We start from the raw sequence: 25,282 nt of genomic DNA on the forward strand, positions 1-25,282 counted from the left end.
GCTCAAAATTAGATATTCTAAGTCCGTATTTTTAGTGAAAAGTGATTTGGCAGTATCTATCAAAATACAAATATAAACCCTAGTCAGCCACAAATTTTACTTCTTACAAAAACCCACAATTGTGTTATGCTGTGTATTAACAATATTCAGCAACAGGTGTAAGTGAACATTTATTTCTGGCAACCCAGCATCAGAGCACCTTTCTCTGAACTCCCCAGTAGCCAGGGCACAGACATGTGACCCAGACTCAGCCGGTCAGATGCTCTTGTCCAGAATCTGGCCTCGAAGGAGGGCTCCAATAGCAGACACTATAAAGAGAGAATCTGTGGTGCCTATAGTGGAGAGGAGATATATGCTGACACATATCCAGCGTCTTCTTTAGCAAGCTATACTGAAAGCAGGAATTTGGCTATGTTTTGCCTTCCTTGGTTTTGCCATTTTTCAAGCTTCATTCTATTGCTCTCCTATCAATTCTATGAACATTCAATCTTTCTAATAAAATCTTCTGCTTAAATCAACCATGGTAGGTTTCTGCTGTTTGCTATGACAGACCAGGAAAAACAGAATGAAGAACTGAATAAATCATGGTTCAGCTATGCAAGTGTTTAGAAAGAATGAGACAGATTTACCTGTGATGATATGTTAAGACACCTAAGATGTATCAACAAGAAAAAAAAATAAAGGTGTAGAACAGTACTAATTATACAATCCTATTGGTAAAATAGGGACACATATATACACGCAAGCTTACAGATGTACAGAAAATTTCTGCAAGGATACACAAAACCATTGTTTACCATACTTACATAAGGCAGTATTTAATTTTCATTTTTCATCATGAACATTTATCACTTCCATCATTAAAATACATACATAAGTTTTTCAAAGGATCTACTTTAGCATCAAACACTATATAAGCAATACTTTTACCAGCCTCATCTAAGATCTCCATACTGACGCGGCTTTTAAATAACTAGCAAAACTTCTTGCGTAACCAAAAATAGTTACGTTAAATGTTGGTCTGTGGAGAAAATTACAGGAGAGCCTGTGAGTAAAATAATGTGCTGTGAAAAAGATTTTGATTTCCTTTTTTAACTCCTAAAAGCCACAAAAGAATACTAATCAGTAGTACTTTTTAACCAGACTTACTTATAGCTAAGCCTGAAAATTCACATACTCCTGCTCAAATCCAACACGGTCTTTCCCTTTTTTTTTTCTCTTTAATTTGAGAGAGAGAGAGAGAGAGAGAGAGAGAGAGAGAGAGAGAGAAAGCACATGTGCTCAGGGGGCAGAGGGAGAGAGAATCTTAAGCAGGCTCCTTGCTCAGCGTGAGTCTGACATGGGGCTCAATTCCATGACCCTGGGATCGTGACCTGAGTCAAAAATCCAAAAGCCAGATGCTCAACTAACTGAGCCACCCAGGTGCCCCCGTTTTTTCACTTCTTTCTTTCTTTTTTAGTATTTATTTTCGGAAGAGTGCAAGTGGGGGAGGGGCAGAGAGGGGAACAGAGGATCCAAAGCAGGCTCTGTGCTGACAAGCTGACAGCAGCAGTGAGCCCTATGTGGGGCTTGATCTCAAGAACCGTGAGTAGGAAGCTTAACTGACTGAGCCACCCAGCTGTCCCAGTGTTTTCACTTCTAAGGTAAATTCTCCAAGAAAGGAAATTTTTTTTTTTTTTTTTTTTTTTAAATTTTTTTTTTCAACGTTTTTATTTTATTTTTGGGACAGAGAGAGACAGAGCATGACCGGGGGAGGGGCAGAGAGAGAGGGAGACACAGAATCGGAAACAGGCTCCAGGCTCTGAGCCATCAGCCCAGAGCCCGACGCGGGGCTCGAACTCACGGACCGCGAGATCGTGACCTGGCTGAAGTCGGACGCTTAACCGACTGCGCCACCCAGGCGCCCCAAGAAAGGAAATTTGAAGCCAGAAAGAATGGAGGAAAAAAGGCCAAGAAAGAAAAGAAGATTAGAAGTTGGAAAGGGATCACTAATTACTGTCAGAAATCTGAGTTAAGGGTAAAAATTTATCCCATATACTTGCTGCTGTCAGTGCAGAGCCGGCTTCAGATCATCTGTCCCGCTCTGTCTCTGCCTGTCCCCCCACTCACATTCTCTCAAAAATAAACATTAAAAAAAAAGTCTTATCCCATTTAGAGATGGGGAAGGAGGGTTCTTTGAAGCTATCCAGAGGATAAACTAACTCTTTATTAAAGTCTGCTACACAATGCTCTTCACAGTATGGCCCCAGATTCCTTTAGTTTTAAGCCCCCACAAAATCCCGACAAAACCCCTATCCTGCCACACTCTGTATAACCTTCCTGGCAAAGTAAAAGCCTGAGGAGCTCAGCTCAATTCTCTGTTTTCCACATAAACAAATATGAAGTAGGGGCAAAAGCACAGATTCTACAGGATTGTTAGGTGGGGGGATTACTGAAATAAATGAGATCATGTCTGCCGGTATCATACCTGATATATCACTTGTAAAACAGAGTCAACAGGAACCTAGGATTACTGTGAGTACATGGAAGGCCATTACACAGCACTCGGCATACAGCCGGTGCTCAATAAATGTTTGCTGGAAGTCTGAGTCTGTTATGAGCCATTCATTCCAGTTAGAACGAATCCTCTCCATGCTCCGTCAGTACTCTGTACCTATTGCTATGTCACTGTCTTGTCATTATTATGGCAAATTGGTTCCCCTGTAGGGTGGAATAGTTTTGTTCATTCTTCTAATTCCAGCACAAGAACTGCCTAAACAGTATCTTAAATTTCTTTAACAACAAAAACAAATCCAATTCTCTACTCTGCATAAATTCCATCTTCCAAACCTTAATACGTGTTAATCAAACCTCTGTTTGAACAACTCCAGTAACAAACCGACTCACGACTTAACAAACTCTTTCCACTTCTTTTTTGTTTTGTTTTATTTTATTTTAAAAAATGTTTTAGTAATCCCTACACCTAATGTGGGGCATGAATTCATGACCCCGAGATCAAGAGTCACATGTCCTTCCAGCTGAGCCAGCCAAGCATCCCACTCTTTCCCATTTCATAGGGAGTCCAAATCTATCTCTTTTACTAATGGTCCTCGGGGCACATGGGTGGCTCAGTCGGTTAAACATTCGACTCTTGATTTCGGCTCGGGTCATGATCTCACAGTTCATGAGTTCCAGCCCCACACTGGGCTCTGTGCTGACAGTGCAGAGCCTGCTTGGGATTCTCTGTCTCTCCCTTGCTGCCTGCCCCTCTCCTACTCACGTGCACACTCTTTCTCTCAAAATAAGTAAATACTTAAACAAAAAAAACTAACTGTCCTGGTTCTGCCCATGAAAAGCCAAAAAGGATAGGTTGAAGTCGCCCTTATCTGACAGTCACCCAAGTATTTAAAAGTCATTATTATATTCTCCTTTAAGTCTTCTCTTTTTTGGGGGTTAAAATGTTTCTCTTATTTCGGTGGGCAGGGGGATAAAAAAATGTTTCTGTTATTTCAGTTGTTCCTACAACGTCATGGTTGATACAGCCATCATACTACCCTGATTAGCCTCCCGAGCATACACTTCAGTGTGTAGACATCCCCCTGAAACAAGTTTCCATAACTGAATTGTAGCTGAGTTCTGACAGAATTATTACCTGCCTTGTCTGTATATTATACCTAGTATCACATTTATTCCTTTGTTGGCTTTATTACTCATCTGAGTCATACTGAACCAAGTCATATCAAACATGAAGTGTTTAGACATGTGCTGTTTACCAGCTGACTTCCATCTTGTATTTGCATGGTTGTTTTTAAAATAAATATAAGGCTTTACTTTCATTAATTTCCATTTTGCTAAATTTAGCCAATCATTCGGCCTGTCAAGGTCATTTTGGATTCTGTCTGGTATAATCCACACATTAGCTCTTTCAACCAAATTGGATCTTATCCAAGTTGTTACTAATGTGAAATGTAAAAACAAAAGCCAGGACTGAATGCGGCAGCGTGCTCCCTACAAGGGCAGCCCTTTATGGATACGGTTATTCAACCAGTTGAAAACCCACCTAGCTGTGGAACCGGTAGAATTTCTTCACCTTATACCAAAGGTTATATTGAACAAGTATAACAAATACCTTTACTTAAAGAACAGGGGAATCAATTCACCATGTATATACTTATTATTGCTTTAATTTATAATAACTCATTTCCCTACTTATTAATTTTTATATCAAGTTACGTAAAGCTTTACACGTGAGTGATTTTGGAAACGTGTACTTTTCCTTTGACCTTTGAAATGGTTAAAACTGAACTAACGATACTTTGCCCAAGAAGATAAAAAGATATTCTTTGATCGACAGATTCACTAATAGCGAAGACTTCTGAAGATCTAAAAAAAACTGCCCAAAGGGGTTCAAAATCAAGATAACCCATTCAAGAGGTATCTCGGGTACCAAGAATGAGTGTAAAAGAAATTGGGGTGGAAGATAACCATAGACCTTAATAACCCTTTCCTGAACCGAGGTGAAAAAGAGCACCTCCTACCTGATATTGTTTCAATCTCAAGTGGCCTGTGAGGCTACCTGACACAGGAAAGGACTTTCCTTTATGGAGTCCAAAGAAAATTTCAGGATCAAGGAACTGCCATTTTGCAGATTAACATGTGATCCTGTTTCCCTCAACTCAAGTAATTACAGTTTGAAATAACCACAACGAATAGCTTTTTCTATAGCCAAGACCTCCTCCACTAATTTAATTTTACGATGCTCAACAGATTCAAAAAATTACCTCTAGGGGTGCCTGGCTGGCTCATTTGGAGGAGTGCACGACCCTTGATCTCGGGGTTGGGGTGTAGAGATTACTTAAATAAATGAAACTTAAAAAAAAAAGGAAGAAGAAAAATTATTTGTAAGGCATTACTATTAATAAAGTACTTTGCAGCTTACAAGATACCTGCAGACATTTCTTACTTCAAACACAAAAATCCTGTGGGATAGATATTAGCCAGGTATCCCTATTGTCTTTTTCTAGATGAGAAAACTGAAGTGGAAGAGGTCCGAACTTCACCAAGGTAACAAGTAAGCAGAGGAGCCCCCGCACTAAAGATATTGTAATTACAAATACTAGGCTCTTGGAAAGTTTTCAAGAGTGCTGCCTAAGCTAAAATAACCAGAGAGGACTTAGAATAACAGTACAATTAACTCTTGAACATGGGTTTGAATTGTGCGAGTCCACTCATACATGGATTTTTTTCAATAAATACAGTATAGTACTGTAAATGTATTCTCTCTTTATAGTTTTAATAACATTTTTGCTTTAGCTTCCTTTATCATAAGAATACAGTGTATAATACATGTAACATACAAAAACGTGTTAATTGGCTGTTTATATTATTGGTGAGGCTTCTGGTCAACAGTACGCTATTTGTAGTTAAGTTTCTGGGGAATCAAAAGTTACCTGTGGATTTGACAGTGGGGGTTGGGGGGTGCCCCTAATCTTTATGTTACTCAATGGTCAACTGTACTGGCCTCCTAGATGCATAGTAATTATTGCTAAAGGTCGACAAATGCTGAAGGAGGAGCTATTCATCGACATTAGTAACACTGGGGGGCCTGGGGGCAGCAGAACAAGCGTGAATCCGCCACTTACACTGACATATAAACTAAATAAATGAAAGGAAACAAACTACTGACACGTGAATTTCAAAGACAGCTATAAAGTTTGAAAAAAACCAAAACCAAAACCTACAGCATTGGTGAACAAGCCTATAGGGTGCGCTCAGCAGGTACTATACTCATTTTACAAACAGGAAACTCAGGAGTTTTAATTAATTGTTCATTTGCACAAATAGGAGTTAGTGGCAGGGATGCTCTTTCCATTAGACTCTTTCTACGTTGTCGTATAAGGAATAGGTGACACTATACATGCTTGGAAAATGTGACCACAGTATTGTTTCCTATGTGGGACACCCTGGGACATGGCAGGACACAGTGCCGGCCTTATCCAAAAGCCCATGGCAAATGGGCATGCCTGTGATCTACGCCTTGATCCCTGCCCATGCGACTGAACAACGGTGAGGCCTCATAGTATAAATTAATTCAAATTCCATCAATGATTAAATTCTCCTAGTAAAAGCCTCTCAGAATTTTTTTATTTATTTATTTATTTATTTTTGTTTTTATTTTTTTTTAATTTTTTTAATGTTTTTATTTATTTTTGAGACAGAGAGAGACAGAGCATGAACGGGGGAGCGTCAGAGAGAGAGGGAGACACAGAATCAGAAGCAGGCTCCAGGCTCTGAGCCATCAGCCCAGAGTCCGACGCGGGGCTCGAACTCACGGACCGCGAGATCGTGACCTGGCTGAAGTCGGACGCTCAACCGACTGCGCCACCCAGGCGCCCCTCTCAGAATTTTTTAAAATAATATAGCAATGGGCTTTATAAAAAACACAGGCCTTAAAAAAAAAAAGACAACTTAGTAGGGCTGAAAGAACAAAAATGAGAGTTAACTATCCTGGAGAATGATTTAGATTTGCAGGTAAAGCAGAAGATATGCACGCCTTGCACCCACAATTCCACCATAAGGTAAATCTCCAGAACGTCAGCATATGTGTTCAAGGAGGCAGGCACAAAAATAATCCACCCAGTGTACTGTCTTTTATAACACCACAAACAAGCCGGCCTACAATTTCCTTAAGAGAAAAGAATGAGAAAATTGTGGTATAGTCAAACAACAGAATATATTTAAAATTAAATCAATAGAATATAATTAAAATTAAACTAATCTAACAATTAATACTAACAAAACATAGCAAAATACATTAATACAGACAAGTCTCAAAATAATGCTGAACAAAAACATTTGAGAGCAAGTACACTAAAATTCCATTAACATAAAGTTGAAAAATACATAAACTATCGTGCACTGTTTACAAATGCATATACACATATGTAATAATCATTTGGAAACCTTCTTAGAAATAATAAACACTAAATTCAAGAGAGTGGTTATATCTAGGTACAAAGGGAGGTGCAGGATATACAAGGGGCTTCAACTGTATCTGTAATATTTATTTCCTAAACAAAATAAAATAACAACAAAATAACCCCGATTCCAAAGAAAAAAGGAAAAATGATGAAAAAGTACATACTAGGCAAATATGAATGAAAAAATAATATTCAAAATATCAAACACTTGCGTACCGAAAATTACACTACCAAATAAACAGTATGTAAACAAAACAAACACCCCACAGCACGTAAAAAAGTAGAGGGTAACTTAATGACCAAGAATAACTAACTCTTCAGCAAGATGTAAAGACCTGAGCCATATACACCTTACAAATTAGTGGTGAAATTTGCTGGGGGGGGGGGGGGGGGGGGGGGGGGAGGGAATCAATCTAACAGAACATAAAAAAAAAAAAAATCCATTCTCATACTAGATGTTAACATCTACCTCAAGACTCAAGAAACTATTAAGAATATACAAATAGCAAGTCTGATCTAATGAACACGTATGGAACCCTGAACCTACAACATACACAATACACTTTTCAAGCACACACGGAATATGCATACACACTGACCAAGTACCTGGCTACAAAATTGGCCTCAAAAACTGAAAAATCAACGCACATAGTCTACACGCTGTTACCTATATGAAATAAAGTCAGAAATTGATAATAAAAAGATTGTCGGGGTGCCTGGGTGGCTCAGTCGGCTAAGCGTCTGACTCTTGATTTCAGCTCAGGTCACGATCTTACAAATCATAAGATCGGATCCAGTTGGGCTCTGTGCTGACAGCATGGACAGAGCCTACTTGGGATTCTCTCTCTCTCTCCTGCTCACACTCTGTCTCTCAAAATAAAATAAATTTGAGTAAAAAGGGGGAGGGCGGCTGGGTGGCTCAATCGGTTAAGTGTCTGACTCTTGATTTTTGGCTCAGGTCATGATCTCACAGTCCTGGGATCAAGCACTGTGCTGAGCTCCACACTGAGCCTGGAGCCTGCTTGGGATTCTCTCTCTGCCCCTCCCCTGCTCATGTTCACTCACTCTCCCTCTCAAAATAAATAAACTTAAAAATATATATATATATATTTTTAAAAAGCCAAAAACCAAAAAACACACATCCCTAATTATCTCAAGGATTGAAAGAGAAGCCATAAGAGGAAAACATTTCTGAGTGACCTGTTCTCTAAGACTTGTTTACAGTTTTTCTTAGATTCCTATGGGCACTCTTTAAATTATTATCAAAACTTCTTTTCTGGAGCTAGTTGGAGAAGGTCTCTGTTCCTTATAATCAAACAGGTCCTTCCAGAACAAAACTCTATAGAGTCTTTCTAAATCATTACTGGACTTGAATGGTCATGTAGACTAGATTAAGCAAAGCTGCTAAAAACACAGGTATCTGGAATAAAATAGATCTTGATAAACAATTTTGGATCTTGTTAAAACAATGCTGATAAAGTAAGGAACTTTCCTTAAGAAAATGTCTGTACACATGCAAACAAATATACTAAGCGCAAGAAAACACCAACATAGGTTAGGAAAGAAACAATTCAAGTCAAGGATGGTAATCTCCTCGAAGTTATCAGCTGGCCACAAACTAGCAAGCTAAGCAGGGATTTGGGGGAGAAAAAGACCAACATATTAGGGTACATGGAAGACAAAACAATTCTTTTTGCTATGCCAGCATTACTCAAACGCTACACAGCACTGGCCAAGTTTGTGATGCTGTTTCAATGCACATGGGGAAATTATGGTAACATTCAGAGAGCAGAATAAAAAGATGAGATAGTAACGATTTCTTATTCAAGTCAGTATTATATATATTATTTATTCATTCCATTTTCTAGATGAGGACACCAAGGTAGATTAAGGATGTAGCCCAAGCTCATACAGCGGGTAAGGAGCACAGATTATAGGATTTTATGGTTGTTTTACCTTTTCTCCCTGTTTTGTATGAGCGGAGGTGGCATCTGGTTTAGTAAAGGGGACCGAGGGACTGTGTGTTCCCACAGCAACTCAATAAACCCAGAAGTTGGTAAGCCAACAAAAGAAGTCTGACAGAGGTCATTTGTGGGAATCAAGAAATACATATGATATGAAAGAGCACAGACTCTGGAGTCAGAAAGACCTGGGTTCAAATTCCAAATTCCAGCTTAGTCAGTTACTAGCTGTGTGATAGGACAATTAGTCTCCCTTTCCTCACCTGTAAAATGGAGCCTTCATCATGGAGATTACTGCTCAGATTCAATGAGTTATGTTAGAAAAAGTCTCATATGTGTAAATACACTGATTGTATATTTACATTCTTCCCACCACACTGTGCTCTTTTAAAGAGGAATCAGAGGAACAATGCCTTTCAAGACCCACTATCAGAAATAAATCAACATATGTATATCTACTTTTACAAAAAGTAATGCATACTATCATTAACATAAATGAGAAGGGTTCTCTCTTTGCACTGCTTAATACGTGCCCACTTCAAAAGGTGTATACAAAGTCAAGTATTAATGTTGCTTTTGACTTCAATTTAATTTTCCCCTTAGCCCTCTATGGTAGGCAGAATAAGGCCACTCCCCACACATAAAGAAATGTACACCCTAATCCCTAGAAACTGGGAGTGAATATGTTACTCTAGTGGCAAAGGGCACTTTGCAGATGTGATTAAAATTACAGACTTTGAGATGAGATTATCCTGGATTATCCAGACGGATCCAATCTAACCACACAAGATTTCACAGGCAGAGAACCTTCACGGGCTTCGGTCAGAGCAGAGAGATGGGATGACCCAGGAAGAGTCAGAAAGACGCAACCCTGCAAGGAGGAGGCCTGCTGCTGCTGGGCTTGAAGATGGAGGGAGGGGGTGAGGGGCCCAGGAATGTGGGTAGGTGGTGGGCTCTAGAAGCCGGGAGCGGCCCTCAGACAGCCAGCAAGAGTATGGAGATCTCAGGCCCACAGCTGCAAGAAAGGATACTCCACCAACAACCTGAAGGAGCAAGACCCTCAAGAAGGGAACCCAGCCCTGCTGAAACCTTGATGTCAGCCTGGCGAGAAACACGTCAGACTTCCGACCTATGCTGACACGCACGTGAACTTCTGCAGAACTTTAGAAGTGGAAGATAAATTTGTGTTCTCTGAGCTGCTTTAACGTGTGGTGGTTTGTTATGGTAGCAACACAAAACTAATGTCCCTTCTCTCTCCCATTTGAATAAAACCACCCCAAATTTTAATACAAATGCCCTTAAATCCTTTTTGAAACCAAAATAAATTGTCCAAGGCATGTAGCCAAGCCAGTAGAGGCTACCTAGCACACATTCGTGACGTTCTGTGCCAGGCACTGTCTTGTGCCTGCAGCATGCATCCATCAATATTCATCTTCTTCCTTACTTCCTCAGATTTGACTGGAAACACAGTAACTGTCAGCTATACCTGAAAACAGGAACGCTTGGGAGAGCAAACTGGGAGGAACTTAAAGAGCTACACCGCAATTACGAAGACTCAAAACTTCTAAGAGGTGGAGGCATGGGAAGAAATACATAAATAACTTGCCCCAAACGATGCAGCTCAGTTTTTTTCATTTACAAAATGGTAACCTCCTGTACCTCCTGACAGAATAGGAAATGAAAAGCTTTTGCTATTGTATACAAACTATAAAAAGTGTGAAGAATTGCTCATGAGAATCTACTACATAGTGCCAAAAACTAATGCGATGAAGAATTCCATATAAATTCAGCCTGGATATACCTTAGGGATTAACTTAAAATTCCAGAAAGCAAAAAATCTGATAATCAAAAAAGAGAATAAATTCTAGAAAAACAGACACAAAAGGCTCATGACAGACTTGCAGAGGAATGTCACAGTACGGCCACTAAAAAACAGCCCTTTTAAAAAATATAGATGTATAGATGTCTGGGAATGCAAGCTGGTGCAGCCACTCTGGAAAACAGTATGGAGGTTCCTCAAAAAACTAAAACTAGAACTACCCTACGACCCAGCAATTGCACTACTACGCATTTATCCAAGGGATACAAGTGTGCTGTTTCGAAGGGACACATGCACCCCCATGTTTATAGCAGCACTAGGCAACAATAGCCGAAGTATGGAAAGAGCCCAGATGTCCATCGATGGATGAATGGATAAAGAAGATGTGGTGTGTGTGTGTGTGTGTGTGTGTGTGTGTGTGTATATATGTATATATGTATGTATACACACACACACACAATGGAGTATTACTCGGCAATCAAAAATGAAATCTTGCCATTTGCAACTACGTGGATGGAACTGGAGGGTATTATGCTAAGTGAAATTAGAGAAAGACAAATATGACTTCACTCATATGAGGACTTTAAGAGACAAAACAGATGAACATAAGGAAAGGGAAACAAAAATAATATAAAAACAGGGAGGGGGACAAAACAGAAGAGACTCATAAATATGGAGACCAAACAGAGGTTTAAGGGAGGGGTTGTGGGAGGGAGGATGGGCTAAATGGGTAAGGGGCATTAAGGAATCTAATTCCTGAAATCATTGTTGCACTATATGCTAACTAATTTGGATGTAAATTTAAAAAAATAAAAAATAAAGTGAAAATAAACAAAAAAACATATAGATATCCAGGGGCACCTGGGTGGCTCAGTCGGTTGCATGTCCATCCAACTCTTGATTTCAGGTCAGGTTGTGGGATCCAGGGTCATGGAATCGAGCCACACGTTGGGCTCTGCGCTGATCTCTCTCCCTCCGCCCCCGCTTGTGCTCTCTCTCTAACAAATAAATGTATGTATGTATGTATGTCTGGGACTCACTGCAGATCTTCTAAAACAGCATGTCCAAGGATAAGACCCAAGTTGTTTGAGTTGAGAAATACCGCAGGAATTACAATGGGAGTGACCACATGTGGATGACAGCAGAGGGAATCCAGCATCTTTTTGTCAGGTGTCTTTTATTTCCAAGTGAAGAGTAGCTGGCATGTATTGTAAAACTTGCAAATAAACAAAGCTGATGAAATCAAATGGGAAAGTTTCATGGAGAAAGTTAGAAAGGGGGACAAGAGAGGTCAGTCTGTGGCTGCATCTTTTGTAGCAAAGGACACAGCCTCATGGACCAGGATGAGCAGAGAATAACGAAGCGGAGCAAGCGCAGCTGGGCCAGAGTGAGAAAAACAGCTGAGCTGGCAAAGTAAGGATCTGCTCAAAAAACCAGCGAAATTACTGGCTACTGCAAGAGGCGGCGAACCGGCAAGATAAAACGAGGGAGAGGGAGCCGTGGGGCAGATAAAGGAGAAAATTAATTTCATGTTGGAGCCGGGGCAGGAACAGAATCAGAACGAAGGGGACAAGAGCACTGAGGAAGAAGAGAGGGGCATTATTTGAGATGAGGCGGTGACAGGTTCACCAGGCGAGGACACGAGGACTATGGCCTTTATGGTTCAATAAGAAGTCTCAGTAGCAATATAAAAGTTAGGGGAAGCAAGCAGCAAACAAACCAATTAGGAGAGAAAAGGAAAGGGCTCGTCAAAAATCTTGAAAGACTACAAATAACATGTATAAAACAACAACAATTTAAGTAGACCAGAATACACTGTCTAATTTCTAGATGATGTTGAAAGGTATGTTTCGGACATGTTTCAGCTTTCTCATTTAATAAAACTAACACAGCTAAAAACAGGCAAAACTAAACAATACAGAGATCCACAAGCTACACAACTCTGAAGAAAGGCAAGGAAGCTAATGAAAGCCTGGGAATAGAAACAGTGGGTGACGACGATCTGTATTTCTTTAGCATGGGTGTATAATTTTTTACTGTTCCTTAAAGCTATTAAACTGTGAGGGTGCCGGGTGTCGGTTAAGCATCCAACTCTTGACTTCGGCTCAGGTCATGACCTCACAGTTGTGGGATTGAGCCCCGCATCAGGCTCCACGCTGGGTGTGGAGCCTGCTTAAGATTCTCTCTCTTTACCTCTGTCCCTCTCCAGCTCATGCACACACTCTCTCTCTCTCATAATACCTACTGTGGTGATCACTGTGCAATATATACATAAGCAAAATCATTATGTTCTATATCTAAAACTAATACAATGTTGTAAGTCAATTATATCTCAATTTAAAAAATACATTCAGATGACATTGATAATGTGCAACCAGGCTGCTCTTATTTACTTTCTTATATAGCACCTGTCCTTAAAAAGATTTTAAGGAAAAACAAAAAAAAGCACATGGGAGTGGGGAGCAGGGGGAACAAACGATGAAGGAAGAGTGCAGGGGAAGAGTATGACGCAATAGGGAGCAATGGGGTTTGTTAACAATCTTAGAAGAACGGATGAGTAAGAATGGGTCAGGTGGAAAAGCTGTGACCTAACCTTTCTTTTCATCTTTTTGGGGGTACGGGGAGGTATTTCAGAAAGAACACAACTGGGTTTGTGCTTTGTGTGCCTAGTTGAGTGGCATGGAAGGGGTGGGTTAGTGATGAGGTTAAAAAGGTAGGCAGCTGCCAGCATTTTAGGAGCAACAATTAAAGCTTTATTATAATTTTTTTCTTTTTCCACATTTGGTAATTATCTGATTATGCTATCAGGCGAGGCTTGTTAAAACCCAATTTCCACCGTATACCTAGATTTAAATGACACATTTTCCTAAATGACTTTTCAGGAACAAGACACCGCCAATGAAAAATTTTAAAGCTCTATTTTAACTGCATTTGGCCACAGAGTAAGAAAACAATTTCAACAGTATCATCATCACGTAAAAAGTTTTAAAAAAATCTCTTCTATGAAAAGGGACTTCTGAAAGACAAAATGTGCATGGTACTTTCACATTTGTCCTCATTTTATCTCATTACCGAGAGAAGGAAAGGCTAAAAATGACCATTTATCACAAACCAGGGAAAGTGAAAAACAGGAAAAGTAGCGATTTCCTTCATTCTAAGATATGTATTTTTCAGACTACAACTTATATAAAAATCAGGATAGATATCACACTACTGATTTAACATCATCTTTTTTGTGGGAAGGGCCACATTAAATGTATTTTATAACTATGCACATATTTTGAATTAAGGAAACATAGTAAAGGATTTCGGCCAAAATCAATTAAAAAGGGGGCAACATCGGGCAAAAAAAACACCCTGCAGTCAAGTTACTAATGCGTATTAACATGAACCTAGCGGCCTGTCTGGCTATTCTTTCCCGATTTTAACGAAATGTACAGGGCCTTCCTTCCACTAGGCTCTTCCTGAAATGCAAAGCTATGCTAAACATCTTCTCTGCCCTCTAGAAGTACATAATCAAATACAGATGACTACTGAAGCATCTATGAAACAGTCCGGCATTAATATCGGAAAAATATGAAGTGTGACACATCCAGATAAGGAGTAGAAGTCGTTGCCAGCCAGGATACCAGAAAAAACCTGAGACATCAAAAGAGCTTAATATATGTGAAAGCATTATGGGAGACCTGGGTTAGACTTTGAAGGACTGATAGAATTTCCACACAGAAGGCACTCCAAGCAGAGGGAGCAGTAGGAACCAGGAAAGAGCACAGAAATCATCCACTGGGCCTCACTGGCAGAAGGTAAGAACAGTGGGAAAGAAGGCTAGCAAAGTAAAGGGAGGCTAAAATGTGGAGTCCCTGGAAGGTCAACTAAAGAATGTGAGCAGACAACAGTCTCCCCTAACAGCCAGGTTTCAGGAGTATTAACCTGACAGTAAACTACGGAGACTGGAATGGGGAGAAACTACTGCTGCATAGTCCAGAGTCAAGTATTTAAAAAAAAAAATTTTTTTTTTTAACTTTTATTTATTTTTGAGAGAGAGAGAGACAGAGCATGAACGGGGGAGGGGCAGAGAGAGAGGGAGACACAGAATCTGAAACAGGCTCCAGGCTCCGAGCCATCAGCCCAGAGCCCGACGCAGGGCTCGAACTCACGGACCGTGAGATCGTGACCTGAGCTGAAGTCAGACGCTTAACCGACTGAGCCACCCAGGCGCCCCCAGAGTCAAGTACTCAGGGCCTGAAGTCGGTGAGGACGACAGCAAGAGTCAAGAAAGGAATGTCTTCCCTTTAAACTGCCTGGGGTTGTTTTTGAATGAGGGCAATTCCAAGAGCACAGAGCACCAGCTTGCTCATCTGCGCAGCTCCACGACTCCCAGCACAACACCCCACGCGCAGTAGATGCTCAATAAATAAGCTGAAGGAAGGCAACCTGCAAAGGCTAATTTGCTAATATGCTAAATGTCCATAATCACTCTTCTTTCTACTTCACGCATTCATATAGTTACTTCCTCTCCAACTTGGGTTTACAGCCTAAATAAAAATTTTCCAATAGGTGTTGGACCCAATTACTTCTCCTTCAAAATACGCGACAGCTTTTTAAAAGTATGTAAACTTGCTACTGAGCATTTGCAAAACACTGCTCTACCCAGGACTTTACACAGAAAACCATCCAGAATCCATAAAGACACATATCAAAAGATCTTGCTAAAAAGGAGTATTTACAGCAGCAAGTTTTTCTTTTAGGCCACAATCAACATGCTTCTTGTCTAAGTGAATTTGCTACATCACTAGTGCAACCACAAACTGCTGCTTACATTTCCAAAGTTGTGCAAAGGGCCCAAAGTTGTGCAAGAGTCCTCACTGAAATCAGACTCTGGTATATAAATAGTTATAACACCTGAACAAGCCTTGGTTTTATTATTAGATTCAAAGTAATGCCAAAATCACAAGGATTAAAAAATATTTTACGAGTTTATTTGTCTCTGAAATATACTCGGAGGTTATTTCAAGTGAAAATAGCTGAATTTCTTTCTGCTTCAAATGTACATCAGGTCATCTGAAAATTGGCAGTCGTGACCCTGCCCCTGATACACCCAAGAAATCAGTGTCCCTGACACACACAGGCACACGCACGCGAGCACACACCCAGAGCACTGAACGGCCTTGCATCACTATCAGATAACCCCAGTTTACACGTGGCAAAAGTCGACAGAACTTTCACGCTTTAATGACCTGGAAAGGGATTCCCCAGCCGCCCAGGTAATGGAACGTGACTTACTCTGACTTGGGATTTGAGAGTGTTAAAAAAAAAAACAACAGATTTTAAAAAAATGTTCTGTTCTCTCTTTCTCAGCTGGCTGTCCCACAGCACGAGCAGTTTGCCCAGCCCCTGACAGATGCACGTAGGCTGAAGAAGGTGGGACCGATCAGGAAACCCAAGACCCTCCTCCCATCACCTCCTCTGCCTCCCTTTTTCTCTCCCGAGGGCGGCGAAGAGGCCCAAGGTGAGGGGCGGCGAAAGAGTGCAATCATCTAAGTCAGGCCCTGGCGGCCCTCGGCTGGGCCGTTCCCAGATCTTGAGTCTCAAACGGCTGCCGAGGCCCCCGACTGCAGGGCAGCCCGGGGCGGGGGCCGCGGCCCGGGCCTGGCCAGGCCGCGGCCGCTCGCAGTGCCCACGTCACCAGCTCCAGCACTGCGGAAATGGAGCGGCGCGGCCGGGAGGGAGGCGCCGGGCGGCGTTGGCGCCCGCGCCGCTGCCAGACGCCGTTTACCCCTGAGCCCGGGCCCGGAGGCCGCCGACACCCGCCCGGCCGCGCCCCAGGCCCTCACCTGTGTCGCCGATGATGATGTACTTGAAGAGATAGGCGTACGCCATGGCCGCGGCCGCTCGGTGCCAGGGCACACGGCTCCTCCTCCTGCTACTGCTCCTCCTCCTCCTCCGCGCCCCTCACCCCGGCGCCGCTCGGCCTCGAAACGCCAGGCCCCGCCCGCCGCAGCCGTCACCTTCAGCCGCCGGGAGTGAGGGGCCGAGAGGAAGCCGGACAAACTGACACTCGCAGAGCCGATTGAGACAGCACCCGACCGAGCTCCCTCGAACAATAACAGCCGCCGCGGCGCCTCCGCCCCGCCTCCGCGTCGACCCGGAAGTGCTGCTGCCGCCGGCGCCGCCGGAGGAAAGAGGAGGAGCCCCGCACGCCGGCCGCGCCCCGCCGGCCGGAGCCCCGCCCAGCCAGAGCCCCGCCCCGCCCCGCCGGAGCCCCGCCCAGCGCCGAGCCGGCCGCGCCCGTCTTCCCGGTCAGCCCCGAGCCGGGGAGGCCGGGCGCCGGTCGTTCAGGCACGTTTGAGCGGGCGACCCCGGCGGCCGGGAGACCCAGGGGGAGGGGAGGGAAGTGGAAGGTTCGGTTCCGTCGCCGCGACGCGCATGGGCGCCGCGTCCTTCCGCCCTGCGGTGGGGGCGCGGGGCACGTTGTGGGAAGGCGGAGGTCGCGTTCCGTGCCGGGCCCGGCTTTGGGCCTGTGGAAAGGTGTTTTGAGAACGCGGGAGCCGCCGGGGTGGGTGGAAGGGCGACGGTATTTCCGTCTGGGGGTCGGGGGCCTGACAGTGAAAGTGGAATTTTTTGTAAATTAGAGAATGTGAAGAAAATTATGGTATGCCCCTATGGTGGAATATTACGGCTCTTAGAACAAAGCCTGACAAGCAAAAACACGGCGCAGAAATCGGTGTATACATGTATGTTTATATTCTGTGTAGTATTTATATAGAAGATATTCAGTGTAACAATTATATGCTAAATATGTCCGTATATTTATAAATTGTATTTTATTGTTTTATAGATAACACGGATATTTCTACCATTGTGTTAAAAAAAATAAAAAGGCAAGAAAACACTGAAATACCCGTATGTGGGTAGTCACACTGAGAGGAAACACAACTGGTTCCAAGGGGAGGACCGATGGGAATGGAGGAAAGAGTTAGTTTTCTCTGAATTTTTCATGTGCAGTTTGAACTTTTTGGCAGTGTTCTGAATTACCTATTGAAAAAATAGGTTTTGGGGCGCCTGGGTGGCGCAGTCGGTAAAGCGTCCGACTTCAGCCAGGTCACGATCTTGCGGTCTGTGAGTTCGAGCCCCGCGTCAGGCTCTGGGCTGATGGCCCAGAGCCTGGAGCCTGATTCTGATTCTGTGTCTCCCTCTCTCTCTGCCCCTCCCCCGTTCATGCTCTGTCTCTCTCTGTCCCAAAAAAAATAAATAAACGTTGAAAAAAAAAAAATTAAAAAAAAAAAAAAAGAAAAAATAGGTTTTTTAAGAAGTGTATTTTGAGAGCGTGCACAAATGGGAGAGGGACAGAGAGAGAATCCCCAGCGGATTCCACACTTGTCAGCGCAGAGCCAGATGCTGGGCTTGAGATCATGACCTGAGCTGAAATCAAGAGTGGGACACTTAACTGTCTGAGCCACCCTGCCACCCCGAAAAAATATATTTAAAGGAAAAAGCAAAGGAGCTTTTTTGCTCGTTCCACTAACCTTTATTGAGTCCATGTTCTGTTTCTGTATTGCTAGGCATCGTAACTGAAGGCAGACCCTGTTCTAAAGGAGCACAGTTTTGGAAGAAGAGGAAGTGTCAGGGTAGGTTGCCTAGAGAACATGATGTTTGAACCAGGAACATGAATAATGAGTAAGAGCTTGCCAAAAGGACAAAAGTTTGGGAATGGGAACTGAAGGCACAAAGGAGCACAATGTGCAAAGTTCATGGCTCTGTTGAAAGAATTTAAAGTTGTGCCCGGCAGCTCGTTCACTAACCCATATCCTCTGATGTTGGCAGTGGAAGGACAATCGTCGCGGGGGGGGGGGGGGGGCGGGGGGGGGGAAGTCCCTGGGATGTAGTGGTCCTGGTTCTCCCTTTGGGGATCTCTCATTATGTAATTCTACTGACCCCTTCATGCTGAGCCGGCTATGGCTGGTTGCTTACAAATACATGGTTTGAATGGCCTCATCAAGTATGAACTCACAGGTTGTTTTTGGAGTATTTGGAGGGGATTTAACTAAAGTTTCAGGGACAGCACCCAAGAATTTGACACGATGGACACCTGGGTGGCTCAGCAGGTCGAGCATCCAACTTTGGCTCGAGTCAGGATTGATCTCACATTCGTGAGTGTGAATCCCACACCGTGCTCTGATGTCAATGCAGAGTCCACTTCAGATCCTCTGTCCCCTTCTCTCTCTGCCCCTACCCTGTTCACACTCTCTCAGAAATGAATAGACAGAAAAAATTTTTGACATGAAAAGTTACCCAGCATTGCATAAACTGGTTCACCCTCATTTTTACTTTAGGAAAGGGGAGGTCCCTGCCCGAGGCCTCCAGGTTCCAGAGGCCGTTTTGTCCTTCCCATCTGAGTGCCTTCACTCAGGTCTTTCATGGGTGGTGGACATCTAGAATGTCTCCTCCTTCCGGGAGAGACTCAGTTGCTTTCTACTCTCAGAGGCCTGGCCTTTAGAAACAGCCTCAACAGGAAAGCTCTGTCAGGGTGACACAAAAGCTGAGCATCCTTAAGAGTCCGAAGCATTGCCATACTGTTAGAGGAGGGGAGTTGCTGGAGAAGTCACTGGGGCCAGGTCACGCAGGGTCTTGTAGCCATGTGAGTATGCATATGGTGCTTTACCAGATGGACACAGGGGAAACGGGAGAAAGATCAGAGTTGAGTGTGCAAAGAAATCAGAGAAGTCAAGGTAGAGCTATAGAGGCGGTGCAGCGTAAAACAAAACAAAAACTTAGGAAGCCTGGCCTGTGACGCTGCCATAACTTGTGAAAAATCATTTGGCCTCTTAGAGCTCCCTTCCCCACTTGTGCTCTGTCTCTGTCACTCTCAAAGATAAATAAACATTTGAGGGGCGCCTGGGTGGCTCAGTCGGTTAAGTGGCCGACTTCGGCTCAGGTCATGATCTCATGGTCCGTGAGTTCGAGCCCCGCATCGGGCTCTGTGCTGACAGCTCAGAGCCTGGAGCCTGTTTCAGATCCTGTGTCTCCCTCTCTCTGACCCTCCCCTGTTCGTGCTCCGTCTCTCCCTGTCTCAAAAATAAATAAAACGTTAAAAAAAATTTTTTTAAAGATAAATAAACATTTGAAAAAATTATAAATAAATACATGCATACATAAAAAGTGAAGGAGTTAAGTGTTAAAGGGCTATTCCAAAGTCTAAAGTCCAATATTATGTCTATCCAACCTCCAGGTCTGAAGCTACCTATAAAGCATCAGTAATCCTTCTCTCATGACAACGTCAGGGCCACATGAATCAATGCGTATTGTTCTTGCACAGGACCGATGTGCATTACTCCACTGCTAAGATGCACAGAAGTAATGATCACTTGCTACCTAGCAATATAATCTAATGCAAAGAGCAAAGACTTGATTTTCAAGTCTTTCTTTGGGCCTCATTTTCCTTATCTGGAATATGTAGGTAATAGTTGCCTCGCAAAGTCAATTTAGGATCAAATAAGATGTTCTATGTGAACATATTTTATAAATTATGAAAAATATATACTTAACACATAACTCTTAGTATTGCGTAAGTATTTAAAATTACCGCGAGGGACTAAAGGCCTAGTCAATAAATGTATAACTTCATATTTTAAAAGTCACTTCCATTCCATGCTCTATTTTATGTCTCTACCTTTATTTTTTTCCCCACATGTAATTCATCATGTTTTGTTGTATTTTCTCATATGCCTATATGCTATCTTAAATCCTCTTTGAAACAATACAGAGTATAAGTAAAAATAATAGAAACTTCATTTGAAACATTTTATTTAGCCTCCAAAATCCAAAAACATTTCTCAAGAAAATTTCTCAGGCAGAATGATATAAATAAACCTCTTTCTCCCTAAGTAGTGGTATACTTCCTGGGATTTTCCATTCAGTTTGATTATCAGCTATTTCGCTCCTTTGGGAATGAATTCTGATAACGTCATCTCTCAGTCGTGCATCATATATGGTCTGAAGATCAAAACTGAAATTTAAAGATTGTTAAACCACATTTTCTAAGGTCTCCTCATTGAAGTTCTCCATGATGTTTTTTTTTTATAACAATTTTTTTTTAACGTTTATTTTTTGAGAGACAGAGAGCATGAGCAGGGGGAGGGGAAGAGAGAGAGAGAGAGGGAGTCACAGAATCTGAAGCAGGCTCCAGGCCCTGAGCTGTCAGCACACGGCCCGAGGTGGGGCTCGAACTCACGAACTCTGAGATCATGACCTGAGCCGAAGTCGGACGCTTAACTGACTGAGCCATCCGGGCACCCCAACATGACATTTTTAAAATACAGTGCTAAATCGGAATTTCGCATTTACCATTCCCAACCACACTTTTCTTGTGTTTAAATTTTCTCTGGTTTTGATTGCTCTCAGACTGTGGAAGGAGGGGGAGCTGTGAAGTGGTTTGTGTGGAAGAGGGGTGGTTAGAAATACTGTAATCCACAGGTTCTTTAGTTTCCATGGCCCCTTAGCTAGTCCTTGATTGCACTCAGAGGCTCTGTGATCCTCAACAAATTGTATGCAAAATGTTGTATGTATTTGCATATGTGTAATTTTATGAGAGAGATTCTTGCACAGGTCCATGACCCAGAAATAATTAAGAACTGTGAAATATTTTCTTTCAGCCATTTTTAAATGCCATGATGGAACTAATTTTCCAGCAAATACTTAATATTTGTTAAGTATTACTGAGCTTAATAAGCTCAGTGCCAGTGTTGGAAAAAGAAAGAAGTAGGTTCAAATCCTGACTTTACTATTTATCAGTTGATAAATTGATAGATAAATTACTAACCGCTCTAAGCCTTAGCTGAGATGACACAAAGTGTCTAGCACAAAGTCACGTTCATAGTAGACATTAAATAAGCACATTATTTCCCCTTTCCTTTCATCCTCTCCCAGTGTCTCACCTCCAACCTCTCATTAAGGATGGTTAGGAGTTACATGAGCCCAAAGTAGATTAGTCCCCTTGCGCGAAGCCATGGATAGCTTTGGCCTACAAAGCCTACAGGAGAGGTAATGTATCATTTTAGAGGACAGAATTTTGTTCTGGGAAATGAGAGTACGTTTTTACAGAGGGAGAGCCATTTAAGTTGGGCCTTAAAGGGCATCATCATCTTTCATAGTGATTGCTTTACCTGAGTCATTTCAGATACTCCAATAGCCCTCTCCTTTGTACTTTGCTCCCTTTATCCGCCTCATCTGCCATTTATATCCTAGTTGGGGGTGGACTTAATATTCCCTGTTTCATTTTCTATTTGTGGCCTCTTCCTGACCACTTGTCAAAGCCAGAAATGACTATTTTCTCTCTTCCACTCCATTCTGCTCATCTTTCAAAAGCTTAATTGAAGAGTACACATTTAATGATCACAAATTCATATCCTCAGTCAATGCGTGTGTAGGTGTTTGAAGAAACTTTCTTTTATGTGTAGGCTATTCTTTTTTCCAGTGGACTGATCATTTGTAATAGAAAGGACGTAATAAGTGCACAGACAAGAGGAACAGTGAATATTGGAATAATAATAAGCTTATGTTATAAAATAGTAGCTTAAAAAGTATAACTACATAGAATAATTTAATAATTAATCTTTAAAAAACTTTAAACTGAGTTAAAACCCAGGGTAGTGTTCTTAATTAACTACTTTTCTAAGTCCTTTACATCTGCCTCATGCTTTCAGCAGAGAAAGTGGTGTAGAGACAGCCCAATGTTGAATTCCAGGAGGCCTCTGTCTTCTCTGCCACTAACTGGCTGATTTTGAGAAAATTCTCTTCAAACTTTTTGTCATCTGTTCAACAGAGATAATAATTCTGGTCACTTACATAATGAACTTGCAGAGAGGTAGATGCAAGAACACTCTGAAAAGCATGTCATTACCAGGAGTAAGTATATATGCCAAATTGCAGGTGAATGATTTTTTGCAAATGTATATAAGCATAATAAAACACCACCTCCTACAGAGCCATATACCATCAGCAGTGTATTATTATCTGCAATGTTAGTTGTTTGGTCAGCAGAGACTAGAGCATGAAATTGCTTCAAACCCTTCTCTCCATTTGTCTCTAATGTGTTCCAGGTCCTGGGTTAATTGGTAGGTGTTCCTTGTTTTGGAAGAGTTGGGTTTGGAATGAGAACAGGGACGCATGAAGAGTTTGGCTCACATTGGCTGAAGACAGAACCGCTCCCTGTCCCATGAGTGCTTCCATTTCTTTTCATCTTGCTCCCTAAAGGTCTTCAAATTTTGAAAAAGAGAAATCCATTTTCTTTCCATTGTTGAAGAAATGATAAGCTAGCCGTGTCCCAGTGGGAGATGTGGACACAGAAAACCTTCTGTCACTGATGTCTTTTGAGTGAGAAGGGATCTTAAAAATTAAGTGGTGCAGGGAATTATGAGATCACATTTCAACCCTCTGCTGTCTCCCCCTCCCACCTGTGTAATTTTTATCTCTGCTTCTCACAGTCTCACTATTAGAAATTTCGACATATGGACAAAGGAAAATGATCACCGCAGAATCGTATTTCACTTGTAATCTAGAGAAAACAGAAGTGTATTTCCCCCAAAGTAATTTTTAAAAATAAAAGGGGGCACCTGGGTGGCTCAGTTGGTTAAGTGTCCAACTTCAGCTCAGGTCATGATCTCGCAGTTCATGGGTTTGAGCCCCGGGTCAGTCTCTGTGCTGACAGCTCAGAGCCTGGAACCTGCTTCAGATTCTGTGTCTCCCTCTCTTTCTGCCCCTCCCCTGTGCACACTCTGTCTCTCTCTCTCAAAATAAATTAAAAAAAAAAAAACATTAAAAAAGAAAAAAATTAAAAAGTTATTATGGGTCACCTGGCTGGTTCAGTTGGAAGAGTGTGTGGCTCTTCATCTCGGGGTCATGAGTTTGAGCCCCACATTGGTCTAGAGATGACTTAAATAAATAAAATTTAAAAAATAAAATAAAAGTTATTAAAAGAATAAATATGTTCTTCAAAATTTAGATTATACCTAAAGACCCATATTAAAAAGCTTGCAAGGCTATGGGGCGCCTGAGTGGCTCAGGCAGTTAAGTGGCTGACTCTTAGTTTCAGCTCACATCATCATCTCACAGATGGAATCGAGCCCCACATCAGGCTCTGCACTAATAACGCGGAGCCTGCTGGACTTCTGTCTCTCTCCCTCTCTCCTGGCCCCTCCCCCCATCTCAAATCGATCAGTCAATGAATGAACTTCTAAAAATCTGCAAGGCTAATAATTTAGGTTTGTGCCAAGAATTACTGCCGCACGTCTGCTCTTTTAAATTCTCAACTTGGGGAATCTAGGGATCGATTCTCAAGAACCTCTTCAAAGAAACCTAATGAGAAAGTACAGTACAACCTTAAAACAGCCATAAACATTTACTGTCGCACAATTTTTGTGCATTAGAAGTCTAGGAGCAGCTTAGCTGGGTGGTTCTGGCTTGGGCTCTCACGTGGGGTTGCAGTTCATCTTTGAGTCAAGGCTGCAGTCCTCCGAAGGCTTGACGGGCTGGAGATCCACTTCCAAGATGGCTCCAGCACTGTTGGCAGTTGGCAGAAGCCCTGGTTCTATACCACATGGACCTTTCCACAGGACTGCTCAAGTGGCCTCCACATGGCAGCTGATCACAAGCCCAGAACCCTAATGTCTCCCATGACCCAGCCTCAGAAGTTGTATACCATCAACTTTCACTTCTGGTATATTTTTTTGGTCCCGTGGACGCACTATGATAAAATGTAGGAAAGGACGACACAGGGCATTCACACTAGAGGCAGGGGTCACTGAGGGTTAGCTTAGAAGTCATCCTAGAAGCATCACAACCTGAAGAAATCAAGAAGTGAAAACAGGAATCTAATAAATGTCTCACTCTCTGAAATCAGATACTTTGGGGTCAAATTAGGTCCATTTAACCTATCTGCAATAAAATTTTACTCTGAATGGATGTGTTGATGAAGTTTATTCTGGTTTTGGCACTTCTAAAAACATTTTATTTATTTATTTATTTATTTATTTATTTATTTATTTATTTATTTATTTATTTATTTTAAGTAGGCTTCGTGCCCTGGGTGGAGCCCAATGCAGGGCTTGAACTCATGACCCTGAGACCAAGACTTGAGCTGAGATCAAGAGTCAGACACCCAACTGACCGACCCACCCGGGTGCCCCCTAAAAATATTTTATTTATTTATTTGTTTATGTATTTATTTTTTAATGTCTATTTTTGAGAGCGGGAGAGCACTTGTGCAAGCATGCATGGGGGAGGGGCAGAGAGAGGGGAACAGAGGATCCGAATCAGGCTTCTTGTGGACAGCAGAGAGCCCAATGCAGGGCTCAAACTCAAGAACCAAACCATGAGATCACCCCCTGAGCCAAAGTCAAATGCTTAACACACCCCTAAAAATATTTTAGATAAAGGACCTGAAAAATAACAATTTTACAATTGGAAAAGGTAGAGAAAACATATTTTTCGGTTTTTAAAAATTATATTTCAAAGCAACTGTTTTGAGGACAGAATACAATGACAAA

General features: G+C 42.2%; 1 protein-coding gene and 1 long non-coding RNA gene across 6 annotated transcripts in view; one reads left to right on the forward strand and one right to left on the reverse strand.

The window, feature by feature from the left end:
- The window catches only part of RAB2A (RAB2A, member RAS oncogene family), an 87,535-nt gene extending 70,553 nt beyond the window's left edge, over nucleotides 1-16,982 (reverse strand). Inside the window, exon 1 of one of the 2 annotated variants that reach the window (XM_045455150.1) lies at nucleotides 16,574-16,982. In XM_045455150.1, coding sequence (XP_045311106.1) covers nucleotides 16,574-16,619 — 46 coding nt within the window. In that variant the 5' untranslated portion in view covers nucleotides 16,620-16,982. The remainder of the gene's footprint in view (nucleotides 1-16,573) is intronic. The other variant, XM_045455153.1, reaches the window with a different exon arrangement.
- Nucleotides 16,983-17,107: 125 nt separating this feature from the next.
- Nucleotides 17,108-25,282, forward strand: part of LOC123586204 — a 71,685-nt gene continuing 63,510 nt past the window's right edge. Inside the window, exons 1-2 of one of the 4 annotated variants that reach the window (XR_006706676.1) lie at nucleotides 17,108-17,295; nucleotides 18,302-18,367. This is a non-coding gene — a long non-coding RNA (uncharacterized LOC123586204). The other 3 variants (XR_006706677.1, XR_006706675.1, XR_006706674.1) reach the window with 3 other exon arrangements.

The sequence above is a fragment of the Leopardus geoffroyi genome, chromosome C3 (assembly GCF_018350155.1).
Source record: "Leopardus geoffroyi isolate Oge1 chromosome C3, O.geoffroyi_Oge1_pat1.0, whole genome shotgun sequence".
NCBI lineage: Eukaryota > Metazoa > Chordata > Mammalia > Carnivora > Felidae > Leopardus > Leopardus geoffroyi.